This window comes from Serinus canaria, chromosome 14 (assembly GCF_022539315.1).
Source record: "Serinus canaria isolate serCan28SL12 chromosome 14, serCan2020, whole genome shotgun sequence".
In the NCBI taxonomy this organism is placed as follows: Eukaryota; Metazoa; Chordata; class Aves; order Passeriformes; family Fringillidae; genus Serinus; species Serinus canaria.
The window spans coordinates 1,725,099-1,737,401 of record NC_066328.1 but is presented as its reverse complement, the minus strand read 5'-3'; the positions used below and the strand labels follow the sequence as shown (position 1 = coordinate 1,737,401).

Below are 12,303 nucleotides of genomic sequence, written 5' to 3'. Positions count from 1 at the left end.
CCCACACAGGGGGCTCTGCTGCAGGAGAAGGGATTGCTCTGGGTGCAGAGGGCATTTCCAGCTCCTTCCCCTTCCCCATCTGCTGCCGACCCCGGGCCGGGGCTGGGAGGGGTTAACCCTTGGCAGCCGGGCTGGGGGGCAAGAGACCCCCAGACCTGGGGGAGGGGGGCAGCCCCAGTGCAGCCCTGACCCCGGGGGCTGCCAGTGCCGCCGTGTGGGCAGAGCACCGGCCTGGCCGGGGGAGCGCAGTCCCCAGGGATGCTCCAGGCGGTCCAGCATGGGACACAGCCCCGGGCAGGGACACCCCGGAGGGTGGTGACACTCCAGCAAAGACCCCACACCCAGCCGGGAGACAGCGACAGCATCCCTGCCTGTTCCAGACAGTTTTCCTCCTCTTGCTCGGAGCTGGGATTTCCTGGTGATGCAGAACTTGGGGAGGACAGGCTACTGGAAACCCCCTGCCCCTGGAGCCGGGAAGGACCCCCCAGCCTGCCCGGGACCCCCAGCCTGGCCAGGCTCCCTCCCCGCTTCTCCGGCACCTTCAGCCTGCCCGGTATCCTCCAGCCCGCCGGGGCCCCCCAGCCTTCCTGGGAGCCCTCCGGCCTGGCCAGGAGCTCCCCCCGTCTCTCCCTGGGACCCCCGGGCTGCCCGGACCCCCAGCCGGGGAATGCAGCATCCCAGGGCCCCGGGACGGGGCGGGCGCGGCGGAGCTGCGGAGGCCGTCCCGGGGGAGACGGGGGGGGGGGGTCCCGGGCCGGGGCGGGGGCGCAGGCAGGACCTCCCCCTCCCCTCCCTCTCCCCTCCCCTCCCTAGGCCGGTCCCCTCCTCCTTCCCCTCCCGCCGAGGGCAGCCGGCGCCGGCCCGTCCCGTCCCGGGGCTCGGTGGGCTCGGCCGCGCTGCCCCCTCCGCATGCGGGTGTCCCGGGTGGGCGGCAGCCCCGGCCCCCCCCGCCCCGCCATGGCCCGGCTCTCGGTCAAGGAGCACCTGGACGGGATCCTCTCCGACTTCGAAGGTGCGGCCCCCCCGCGGGGACCCCCCCTCGGGGCTGGGTGCCGTGGGAGGAACGGGGGATGTCCCTGGGGGGGGGCTCTGCTGCCCAGGCGTCTCGGGGGGCTGGGGTGTCCCCCAAGGGCTGAGCATCGTGGGGGGCTGTACTCCCCCCGCCCGGAGGCTGATTTTGGGGGCGATGCTGCTGGCCGGGCTTTCTGGGGGGGCTGGGGTGTCCCCAAGGGGGGAGCAGCGGACACTGGGGCTCGGTCCGGGGGTTTTGCTGCTGCTGGGCTGGGCACCTTGGGGTGGGCTGAGCATGGTGGAGGCCGCGCTCCCCACAGGGGGCTGCGATTTGGGGGGGGATGCTGAGCTGGGCGTCTTGGGGGTTCTGGGAGCTCCCCGAGGTCTCAGCGCCGGAGGGGCTGCGCTCCGCTCCGGGAGCTGGGTATTGGGGGCGGGGGGTGATGCTCCCGGGGGCTGCACATGGTGGGGGGCTGCACATGGTGGGGACACGGGTGATCCCAGGACTGGGCATCGTGGGGGCTGCTCTGCCCCCCAGCCCGGGGGATGCGGGGCTGTTCTGGGGGGCGCGGCTGTGGGGTGGGCAAGGGGGGCGACCGGGCCTGCGGGGAGCGGGGGAAGGTGCGGGACCCCCGAGCCCGCGATGTCCCCGTGCGCGCTCCCCGCGTGTGCGCGCTCTGCCCGCGGGCCAGGGGCTGCGGGGGGGGCCGGGGCCGGGCCGGGGGCGGGAGGAGAAACCCGACCCCGGGGCTGCTGCTGCCCTCGCCGGGGAGGAATGCGTGCACCTACCCCGGGCACCTTAACCCAGCTGCTGCCGGCCGACACCCCTCAGCCCCCGCCAAACCCCCACATCCCCCCCAAGCCCCCGCTGAACCTCCTGCCACCACTCCTTTACCTCCCACCACCGCCCGAGCACCCTGCCACCCCTCTAAACCTCCTGCCGCCCCGTCTCAACATCTCCCCCTCCACCTCCTGACACTCCACCTTCACCCTCTGCCATTCTTCCGACCCCCCATTCTTCCTAAACCTCCTGCCACCCCCCCTTCGCCCTCTGCCACCCTCCAAGCGCCTGCCACCCCCACCTTGTCCTGCATCCCCTCGTTGCTCCCCCCTGCCCATCACTCCGGACACCTGGATGAGGCCGGGTCAGGAGCCAGAGGCAGGTTTGGGGTAAAAGAGGCATTTTGGGCGGTTACCAAGCACAGACATGGGTGTGGGGAGGGGGTCGCCGGCCCCGTGACCCCGTGGCCCCCGGCAGCCCGGCCGGCGGGGCAGGGCCGGACCGGCCGCGGAATTCCCTGCCCTAGGGAGAGCGGTGATCGGCAGCGCCCACGCCCCGGCCTCTGACCCCTGCCCTGCCCCGGGCACAAGGCACCAGGGGAGGGGACAGGGACGGAGCCTCAGCGCCCCTCTGCCCCCGGCACCGCGGCCGAGGAAGAGGAGGGTGAGGGCGGGCTGGTGCCAGCCCGTGGGTGCCGGGACAGGCTGGCACACGCGGAGAGGATGCAGGGGCACAGCGTGGGCCGCCCCACGGAGCCCCCCGGCGGGAAGCAGCCGCTCGGCGCTTGGCAGCGAGAGCGAGGGAGGCTCTGGGGGGAGCCCGGGCCCCCCGCGCTCTCCCCGGCTGTCGGCACCGTGCGGAGTCCTGCGGGCAGCGCGGGCAGCGGCTCCTGGGGAGCCTCCAGCGGGGCTGGGGGGAAGGAGGGGGCGGCTGCACCGCGGGGGCTTCACGGGGTCACCCCCATGGGGTCGGTGCCACCCGGAGGGGGCCTGCGGGAGCTTTGCACCGGGCCCAGCGCTGCGGTACCCCGGGGAGCCGAGGGGCCCGTGTGGGGAGCGTTGGCAGCCGGGGCTGTGCCGTGGGCTCGTGGCCGCTGTGAAGCCGCGTGGGAGGCGCAGCAGCAGCCACCAGAACGAGATGTGACAGTCCCCGAGCGCGGGGATGGCGCTGCCTCTCTGCCATCAGCGGGCTTCAGGGTTAAGGCCCGGGAAAGGGCAGGAATCCTCCCCGGCTGCCGGGATGGATGTAGGGGAGAGGGGAGAGGGTCAGGCGGGGATCCGGTTACTCGGCCGGATCCCTTTCAGGGGGAATAAAGCGGGCAGTGTGCTGCGAGGGGAGCCGGCGACACCGGCCAGATCAACCGGGGAACAATGATAAAACCCTCGGGGACAGCGCCGCAGGCCTGGGGAGGAGCTGGCGCTGGGGTCCTCGGTGGGGCGAGCTCATGATCAGGGGGCACCTCTGGGTGATGGGGACACACATGGGGCAGGGCAAGGGACGAGTGCCATCGGGGACCACTCTGGTGCCACCATCTCTGTCTCTGTCCCCAGCGCTCAAGAAGTCGTTTGAGGCAGAAGATGGGGACGAGGCACCCGGCTCCTTGCTGTCCTCAGGCGAGAGCCACCAGCCGCTGCAGCCGGGCCACCCGCCCCGACTGGGCAGCGGCCCCGGCCCCAGCCCGGTGCCCAGTCCTGTGCTGCGGACCCGGCTCGGCACCGGCCTGGCCACCGGCCGAGCCAACGGCACCGGCGGCACCGGCATCGCCCGCGCCGCCTCCTTCCAGAACCGCCAGGCCTTGGCCACGGGGCCGGGCAGTGACGGGGAGAGCCAGCGCAGCTCATCCTCCAGCCTGGAGAGTCCCGCGCCCACCGGGCCCCCCCAGCCACCGGGCAGCCCCCCGGCCTCCAGCCCCGGCTTGAAGAAGGTCCCGTCCCACGGCAGCGTCTTCCTGGTGGAGCTGGATCATCCCCTCCGCGGGGCCGCCGCCAGCCACGGCTCCCTGCCGGCGCTGGACCTGCACATCGCCGAGGAACCGGGCTTGGGGACGCCCTGGGGCACCCAGAGCTCTGCAGACCAGCCTCGCAGCCACCAGCCTTCCTCCTCATCCTCCTCCTCCGCCCTGCCCCCATACGATGGCACAGAGACAGCCCCGGGGCTGCCCCCGCTCCCCGAGGGGGGGTGGGACACGGCTCCCCGCACGGTGTCCCGGCCGCCGCGGAGGGTCACCCTCGGCGCCAGCCCCAGCCCGTCCCGCCGGGCCCCTGCTCAGCCCTGGGCACAGGGGGAGGCAGCCCCGGCTGAGGGGAGGGCAGGGGGGCTGCCACCACTGCCAGCCCCCCAGGCGGCCACCTTCAGGCTGGTGTCGCAGCCGCAGACGGTGCAAGTGAGCTCCCAGCCCGCCTTCCTTGGGGGGCTGGTGCTGGTGCCGGCCCTGGGCACCCCCTCCAGCGCCGGGCAGATGGCACCGCGGGGACCCTGCGTGGTGGCAGCGGCCCCTGGAGAGGCTGCGGACGGCGGCGGGGCAGCGGTGACGCCAGAGCACGGTAGGACTCGTTCTTGTTCCCGTCCCTCTCTCCGTCGGGCCCCCCTCGGCGGGTGCAGCGCTGCCAAAACCCCGCGGGAGCCGATGCCGGGATGAGCGTGGAGTGACGGCGACTTTGGGGACAGGCGCCCCGCCAGCTCGCTGCTCCCCCGTGCCGGGGCCCGCGCTGGCTGGGGGGGGGGGCGAAGGAGCCGAGCGCGGAGCTGGCAGCGCTCCCGGCCCGCCCGTCCCCGCGGTGCCTGGCGAGCCGCCCGCACCGCCCCGGCGCTGATTGTTCTCCCGGCGCGGGGAACAGGTCGGGACACATGTGCCCCATCGCGCCGGCCCCGCGCGTGCCGCCTATCGCCGCGATCTTGTCCCGGGTCCAGCGCTTTCTTCCCCTCTCATCCCTCCTGGCTTGGCACGGGGCTGGATCCTGTTCCTCCCTCCCCGTGGGGCGCGGCAGGTGGCGGGGGGCCAAGGTGCGGCGGGGCGTGCTCGGCGTGCGCCCGGTCCCGCGGGGAGCGGTGCCCGGCTCCTCGGCACGGCTGTGTGCCGTCGGCTCCCGCCGTGCCAGGGTGGGCGCTGCCCATCCCCAAGCTTGGGGAGGGCGTAGCCGAGTGTCCCCCTTCCCAGCGGCTGCTCCAGGAGGGCCGGAGGGCGCCGGGGTGGCCGCGACGCGGCCGCCACCGCCGCTGCTCCATGGTTGAGTGCTCGGGGCTCTTTGCCCGTCTCGCTGCGCTGTCGCGGAGCCACCGTGGCCGGGCCCTAAGTACTGACGCGGCGAAGGCATCCATACATCTGCTCCGGGCCGCGCTGAATCATCCCCCAGCAATGCCTGTGGCCCTGCTGCCCAGCCAGCCCGGCTGCCCGCGGCTCCCCGGGCCAGGGATGGGGCTGGGGACAGCTCGGGTCATGGGGACACGGGGGAAGAGAGCTCAAGGCTGAGCCGAGTGATGGGGACACTGTGGGACGGTGCTCAGGGCTGAGGCAGGTGATGGGGACACTGAGGGAAGGTGCTCCGGGCTGAGACAGGTGATGGGGACAAGGATGTGGTGCTCAGGGCTGAGTCAGGAGTGATGGAGACACAAAGGACAGCAGTTGGGGCGGTGCCAAGGTGACAGGGACATGGGGATACGGTACTTGGGGCCAAGCCAGGCCGATGGGGTCACAAAGGGAAAGTGCTCAGGGCTAAGAGGAGGTGACAGGGACACAGTGCTCAGGACCAAGCCGGGGTGATGCAGTCGTGCTCAGGGCTGGGGTCATGGGGACACGGTGCTTGGGGCCAAGCCAGGGTCACAGGGAGACAAGGGACAGTGCTCAGGGTTGTTCAATAGCAAGGAGGGGTGACAGGGAAATGGGGACATGGAGCTCAGGATGGAGCTGGGGTGATGAGGGGACAGTGCTCAGGACAGAGCCGTGTTGGTGGCCGGCAGCCGAGCACGGTGTGCCCAGGCTGGGGGGACACATGAGCTAGCGGGCAGCAGGTGGCACCGGCTGCCCTGCAGATGGCCCGGGACTGGCAGGGGGCTGGCAGGCACTGCTCGGGCACAGCGTTTTTCTGCCAGGAAGAGGTGGGAACGTGCGGTTTCCTCTCCCGGGAGGCCGCCCCGGCCCCCAGCCGTTGCCACCCGTGGGTGGCCCCGGGGTACCGTGGCGCGGTGGGTCCCACACCCCGCAGGAGGAAGCTCCCAGCGAGCCGCCGGCCGCCGCATTTCACTTCCACGCCGGGTCGCCCACGCAGGGCCCGGGGCGAGGAGGAGGAGGAGCGGAGGAGGAGCCGTGGGCAGCAGCCGCCCTCTGCCTCGCACCCCAGGAGCCATTTGGCCCCGGTGACCAGCTCTCGGCGGCAGCAGCCCCGGCTCAGGCCGGCTCGCCCAGGTAGGGATGGCGTGGCGGCAGCGGGCAGGGCGGTGTGCGGGCAGAGGGTGCTGCCACCGGAGCTGGGTGACTTGTCCCCTGTCCCCAGCAGCGCTGCAGGCGCAGGGTTTCGCTTGATGGTTCACTTCTGCTTCTGCTCACCGACGGTCCCCAGCCACCCCAGCCCTGTCCCACGGCCAGACGGACGGGCTGGCTCCGAGTCTGGCAGCAGGTGGGGACTGTCACGACTGTCCCCTTAGGTCGTCTTTGGCACTGGGAGAGGCACTGGTGGTTTTGGGTCGGATGAGCTGGGCAGGCAGAGCTGTGGTGCGGCCGGAGCGGTGGGTGCATGCACAAAACCTCCATCCCTTTGCCAGAAGGGTCAGCTCCCTCGTGCTGGACCCAGAGCCAGGCTCTCCCCATCCTGTGCTCGGCTGGAGCAGCGGTGAGCGGCCGGACAGGGAGCTCCTGTCCCAGCTCATTCTCTCCCAGCACCCTCCACCCTAGAAGCTTTATTACAGGCTTCCCGGGGAACTGGCCAATTAACCCTGCATCGGTAATTAAAATCCATGGAGGAGACCACGGACCCGGGATTACTTGTCCCTGTCTGGAAAATAAGAGCATCCGTGATGAGTCCTGGAACAGGTCTGGCTGCAGGAGCCATTTGCCCCGAGGCTCCTGGGGATGCCAGAGAGCTCCCACGTGGCCAGCCGGCTGCTGGCCATTACCAGCGGGGCTTTTTGGCAGTGAGGGCAGGGCCACGGGGGGCTCCGGACCCGTGGGGGAGGCAGCGGTGGGTGCAGCTCCCAGTGTCACACCGGACGTGCCCTCTGGCTGTGGCTGTCTCCTTGGTGTTGTCTCTGGCAGGGCACAAGGCAGTGGCTGAGTCCCTGCGTGGGGGCTGCACGCTGGGGACCACCCCGGGGAGCTGGGGGATGCAAGCACCAAATCCCACTGCTCCCTGCCTGCAGTGCCCAGTACCCGGGGTATCCCACTGCTCCCTGCCTGCAGTGCCCAGTACCCGGGATATCCCACTGCTCCCTGCCTGCAGTGCCCAGTACCCGGGATATCCCACTGCTCCCTGCCTGCAGTGCCCAGTACCCGGGGTATCCCACTGCTCCCTGCCAGCAGTGCCCAGCCACCCTGGATGGCCCCAGCGGCTGCACCACTTGGTTTTAGATCTGTCCTGGAACTGCCAAGGCTGGCAGAGACTGGGAAGGGGGGCCAGGCTGGGGGCACGGGGGTCGATTTGTCCCGGGGAGGAGGGCTGCAGTAGTTGTCGGGGTCCTCTCGCTGTTGGGGACTTCCCACCCCAGGTCGCTGCCAGCCTGTGGAGCACCCTGTTGGGAAGGTCGGTACTGGGTGGGTGGATCCCCGCTGGAATGGGCATCCTGCCCTCGCCCAGGCCCCCAGCCGGGTGTCACCGCTGTCACCAGGAAATCCGCGCGAGGAACACCCGAACCCAGGGGGCGCTGAGGCAGCTGGGACAAGCGGCAGTGCTGTCCCCAAGCCTGCCGTCATTCTGGCACGCAGTGGGCACAGGGTGCTGGGTGGCTCCCACGCCGGGATGCCGTTGCCATGGCAACGAGAGGGTTCACCTCCATCATCTCCTGGCACCCGGGCTGGCTCAGGCCGGCCCCTGCCCACATGTCCTTGTCCCCTGGCTGCGTGGCACACAGACACGGTCTCAGCAGGTCCCTCGCAGCCTGGGCCATCGCAAGCTGCCGCTCCAGCCTCGGCGGTGCCAAGCACCGGCTGGCACATGCGGGGGAGGCTGCGGCGTGGGGGGACGCAAGCGCCGTGGGGCACTGCGGCAGTGGGGCAGGTGGCAAGGCCACCACCCCTTGTCCTACCCCGCCGTGCCGGGGCCGGGCACGGGTGCTGCTGGGGAGGGCGGTGGGCACAGACAGTGCGGGGTGGTCCCTGGTGCCCGCGGGTGCCCCTGGGGATCGTACCCACGGCCAAGCACTCCCGCTCCCAGTCAGTGCCACCGCGGCCGCTCACGGGGTGATGGGGACAAAGTGAGGACTGGGGGTATCCTCTGCCGTGGGAGGGGTCCCCATCAGTGCTGGCCAGGCCGGGAGGCCGAGCAGTGCCATGCACTGGGTGGGTACAGCCGGGTGGGCACAGCCCTCCCCACCCCCCAGTCAATCGGCAAACTGGGCGCAGGAGCTTGGCTGTGCTGGGGAGGGGGCTGCGGGGGGCGGGCATTGCCATGCTGGTCATGCGTGGGAGCCGCAGCCTCGGCGGAGCCGGGCTGGTGCCAGCCGGGAGCTCCGGAGGGAAGGGGCCTGACTGCAGCGCCGCCGGGGATGGGGATGGCGATGGCGCCCCGGGGACATCCCCGGCCCTAGCGGGGCGCTGAGCGAGGGCACCGCGGCGCCGAGGTAGGACCCGAACAATGGCCGTGCTGGGAAGCAGGAGGAGGAGGAGGAGGAGGAAAAGGAATATAGGGATTTGGGGCTGCCGCACAAAGGGCTGGGGCGGGCACGGGGCTCCGGTGGCCCCCGGTGAGGGGCACGCTCCGGGCTCCGTCCCCCGGGCAAAGCCCACGTGTCCCCGGGGGCTCGGGGTTGTGCCGGGGATCGCGCTGCACCCGCGGCACCCGCGGTGCCCAGTGCCGGGGTACGATGTGGGTGCGCTGTGGGGTGGCACGGCCTGCCCTGGGCCGGCGCCCCCCGGGTATGCCGGGGCGGGCGCGGTGCCGGGTGACCGCGTGGGCTGGGCAAAGGTGCTGGGCAAAGGTGCTGGCCGTGGGCGCGGAGCCCGATGATCGCAGGGCAGCCGGCGGCACCGTGGGGTCCGGTGGCACGACCACCCCAAAGATGCCCCTGGCACCTCCTCGGACCCTGGCGCGGCGCGGGGGTGGCTCCCGTTGCCATGCCGAGCCTCACCGGCTCCCAGGAATGTGCCGGGGCTGCGTGCCCGTCGCCGCGGCCGCTGCTGGGGCAACGCTGCCGGCGCAGGGATGGGCACCGAGGGGTGGGCACCGAGGGGTGGGCACCCGGGGGTCCCGGCTCACCGCCTTTGCCCACCCCGCGGTGCAGGGAGCAACCTGGAGCCCGAGGAGCGCAGCATGGAGCCGCCGGCCGTGCCGGAGGAGGAGGAGGAGGAAGAGGAGGAGGAGGGGGCGGTGCCCCTCTCCATGGCGCCCGGCCCCGTGGGCTGCCAGCTCTTTGGATACGTGGGAATCGAAGCTGTGCTCGACCAGATGAAAATCAAAACCATGAAGACAGGCTTTGAGTTCAACATCATGGTTGTGGGTGAGCACTGAGTGTGGGGTTTGCTCCTGGGTGGGGTGGGAATACTGCCTCTGATTCCACCATGCCAGGGGAAATTATGCTTTTAAGGGATTTTAAGGAAATTTAAGGGATTTTAACTGATTTGAGTAGCAAACAATTGAAAATGAGTAATATCCCATACCGCATAGCATAGTAATGCTGATAGGTGAGCTCACCCCAGCCTCTGAGATGCTCCCAAATGGATGTTGAGGGGCTGTCGCCTTGGGGAATAAATTTTTTGGAAGATAAACCAGACTAGCCCAATCCGGTATGCTTCCAGATGTGTACCAGGCGTTATGACCTTGGGAAACAAATTTGTTCCTGGGATAAAATGGAATGTCCCAACCTCTGGGATGCTCCCAAGTGGATACCAAGGAGTTATTGCCTTGAGGAAAAAATTTATCTGGGGATAAAGCAGAGTTATCCTAAACTCTGGGTTGCTCCCAAGTGGATATCAAGATGTTACTGCCCTGGGGGACAAACCAGAGTTGCTGGTGTACCCTCAGGGCAGAGCGGGCTGGGGAAGTCCACGATGGTGAACACCCTCTTCAAGTCCAAGGTGAGCCGCAAATCCTCGCAGCCTGGCCAGGAGGAACGTATTCCCAAAACAGTGCAGCTCCAGTCCATCACCCACAGTAAGGTCACCACCATGGGGTCGTGTCCCACCAGCCCTCAGGAGAAGCAAGGGACTGGGCTGGGGGTCTGAAGCTGCATTCACAGCCTCAAAACATTCCCCTGCCTGGTCCCCTGCTTTTCCCCAATGTTTCTTCCCCCCTGACCCACCTCTGCCTCACAGTCATCCAGGAGAAGGGGGTGAAGATGAAGCTGACGGTGACCGACACACCAGGCTTTGGGGACCAGATCAACAATGAGAACTGGTAGGACAAAATGGGGAGCAGGAGCCCAGCTCAGTGGCAGTTTGGGGAAGGGGTTGAGCTCAGATGCTGTCCCTCAACTCCTCCTCCTCAGCTGGGACCCCATCATCAAATACATCAACGAGCAGTACGAGAGATACCTGCGGGAGGAGATCCTCATCACCCGCAAGAGGAAGATCCCGGACACCCGTGTCCATGGATGTGTCTACTTTGTGCCCCCAACAGGTCACTGGTGAGTGACCCCCACTCAGAGCACCCACAGGTGATGGGGTCACCAAAGGGTGGTTGTGCCACCCTGGGATGACGGTGGTGGGGTCACCCTGAGGTGATGGTGGTGGAGTCTGGGGTGATAACCCCACCCTGAGGTGATGGTGGTGGAGCCACCTCAGGGTCATTCTGGAGTGGTAGTGGTGTGGTCACCCCATGGTGACAGCGGTTGGGTGGTCACTGTGGGGTGGTTGTGTCACCCTGGGATGATAATGGTGGGATCATCCCAGGGTGACAGAGATAGGGTATGAACCGGCGGTGGTAGTGGGGAAGGTCCCTCAGGGTGGTAGTGCTGGGGTCACCTCAGAGTGACTCTGGTGTGGTAGTGGTGGGGTCACCCCCCAGTGACAGAGGTGGGGACAGCCTGGAGTGATGGTGGCCCTTGTCAGGCTGCGCCCGCTGGACCTGGAGTTCATGCGGCGGCTCAGCAAGATCGTCAACGTGGTGCCGGTGATTGCCAAAGCTGACACGCTCACCCTGGAGGAACGGGCAGAATTCAAGCAGAGGGTGAGGACATGTTCCCAGGGAGATCCCAGGCTGCCCCATGTCCCCCCCACCCTGGCTCAAGCCCTGTGTCCCCCAGATCCAGGAGGACCTGAAGACCCACGCCATCAGCGTGTACCCGCAGGAGGACTTCGACCAGGACCCCGAAGACAGGGCACTGAACGACAGGATTCGTGTGAGTGCCAGGGTGCTGGGATGGAGGGGCCAGCCCCTGGGGGGCGGGGTGGGGGACAGGAACCCTGGGGAGTCTAGGGGACAGCACCTGGGGCAAGCACAGCCTCTGCTGGCAGGAGAAGATTCCCTTCGCCGTGGTGGGGGCAGACCAGGAGCACCAGGTGAATGGCAAGCGGGTGCTGGGCCGCAAGACCAAGTGGGGCATCATTGAAGGTGAGCAGAGCCCCTCACACCCCCAGCCCCCACAGGTGCAGGCAGCAGCACCCACGGTGTGTCCTTGCCTGGGTGGGTGCCGAGCCATGGCAGGTGGCACGGAGCTGTGCTGTGCTCTGGTGGTACCCAGAGGGTGCCAGGATGTGCTGCCTGGGCATCCCAGTGCCACCGAGCCCTCCTGCCAACCCTGCCCCTCTGCCTTGCATTGCAGTGGAGAACCCGGCCCACTGCGAGTTCCCCCTCCTGCGGGACCTGCTGATCCGGTGAGCGGGGACAGGGTAGGGAGTGCTGGACCCCCACGGGGTGACAGCAGGGTGGGGGGGACAGGGACATGATGCCCTTCCTCCCCCTGCCACCCCGGGCAGGTCACACCTGCAGGACCTGAAGGACATCACCCACAACGTCCACTACGAGAGTTACCGCGTGCGGCGGCTGAACGAGAGCAACCGGCCGGGCCTGAGCCCCCTCAATGGGCTGCCCGCCAAGGGCGAGGCCGGCAGCCACCTCTGAGCCACCCTGTGCCCCCCAGACCGCCACTGGACCCCATGGCAGTGCCCACCCCTGCCCACCATGGCTGTGCCAGGAACCTGCCTGGGGTGAAGAGCCCCCTCTCCCCAAGAGTGTCTAGCTGCCCTGACACGGGTCCCTCATCCCCAAGCTCTGCCAAGGGCACAGACCCCCGGACCCTGTGTGACATTAAAGGTTAATCCAGAGCCTTCAGCCTTCACCCTCCTGCTGGAATCCCAACTTTTGATGTGCCACCCCCCTTTTGTGCTGCTCCGGCTGTTGTGGCCCCCAGGCACGGTGGGGAAGTGG

The 12,303-nt window shown here is 69.0% G+C and overlaps 1 protein-coding gene across 2 annotated transcripts; it reads left to right on the top strand.

Moving 5' to 3' along the window:
- Positions 1–895: 895 nt before the first annotated feature.
- Positions 896–12,207, top strand: SEPTIN12 (septin 12). Of its 2 annotated transcripts, XM_050980189.1 has the most exons (11): positions 896–1,012; positions 3,343–4,335; positions 9,221–9,436; positions 9,961–10,089; positions 10,251–10,332; positions 10,424–10,561; positions 10,986–11,103; positions 11,180–11,275; positions 11,391–11,487; positions 11,699–11,750; positions 11,853–12,207. In XM_050980189.1, the coding sequence occupies exons 1-11, from the start codon at positions 910–912 to the stop codon at positions 11,995–11,997; spliced, it is 2,169 nt and encodes a 722-aa protein (XP_050836146.1). In that variant the 5' UTR covers positions 896–909; the 3' UTR covers positions 11,998–12,207. The 2 variants fall into 2 exon arrangements, with proteins under 2 accessions (XP_050836146.1, XP_009090241.2); XM_009091993.4 differs by lacking the exons at positions 896–1,012; positions 3,343–4,335 and adding an exon at positions 5,140–6,194.
- Positions 12,208–12,303: the final 96 nt, after the last annotated feature.

Excerpts from the sequence above, each read along its gene's own strand:
- SEPTIN12 (XM_050980189.1), top strand. The coding sequence starts at position 910 with ATGCGGGTGTCCCGGGTGGGCGGCAGCCCCGGCCCCCCCCGCCCCGCC. Across the intron at positions 10,562-10,985 it reads GTGCCCCCAACAGGTCACTG|GCTGCGCCCGCTGGACCTGG; the intron begins GTGAGTGACCCC and ends GGCCCTTGTCAG. Across the intron at positions 11,488-11,698 it reads CAAGTGGGGCATCATTGAAG|TGGAGAACCCGGCCCACTGC; the intron begins GTGAGCAGAGCC and ends CTTGCATTGCAG.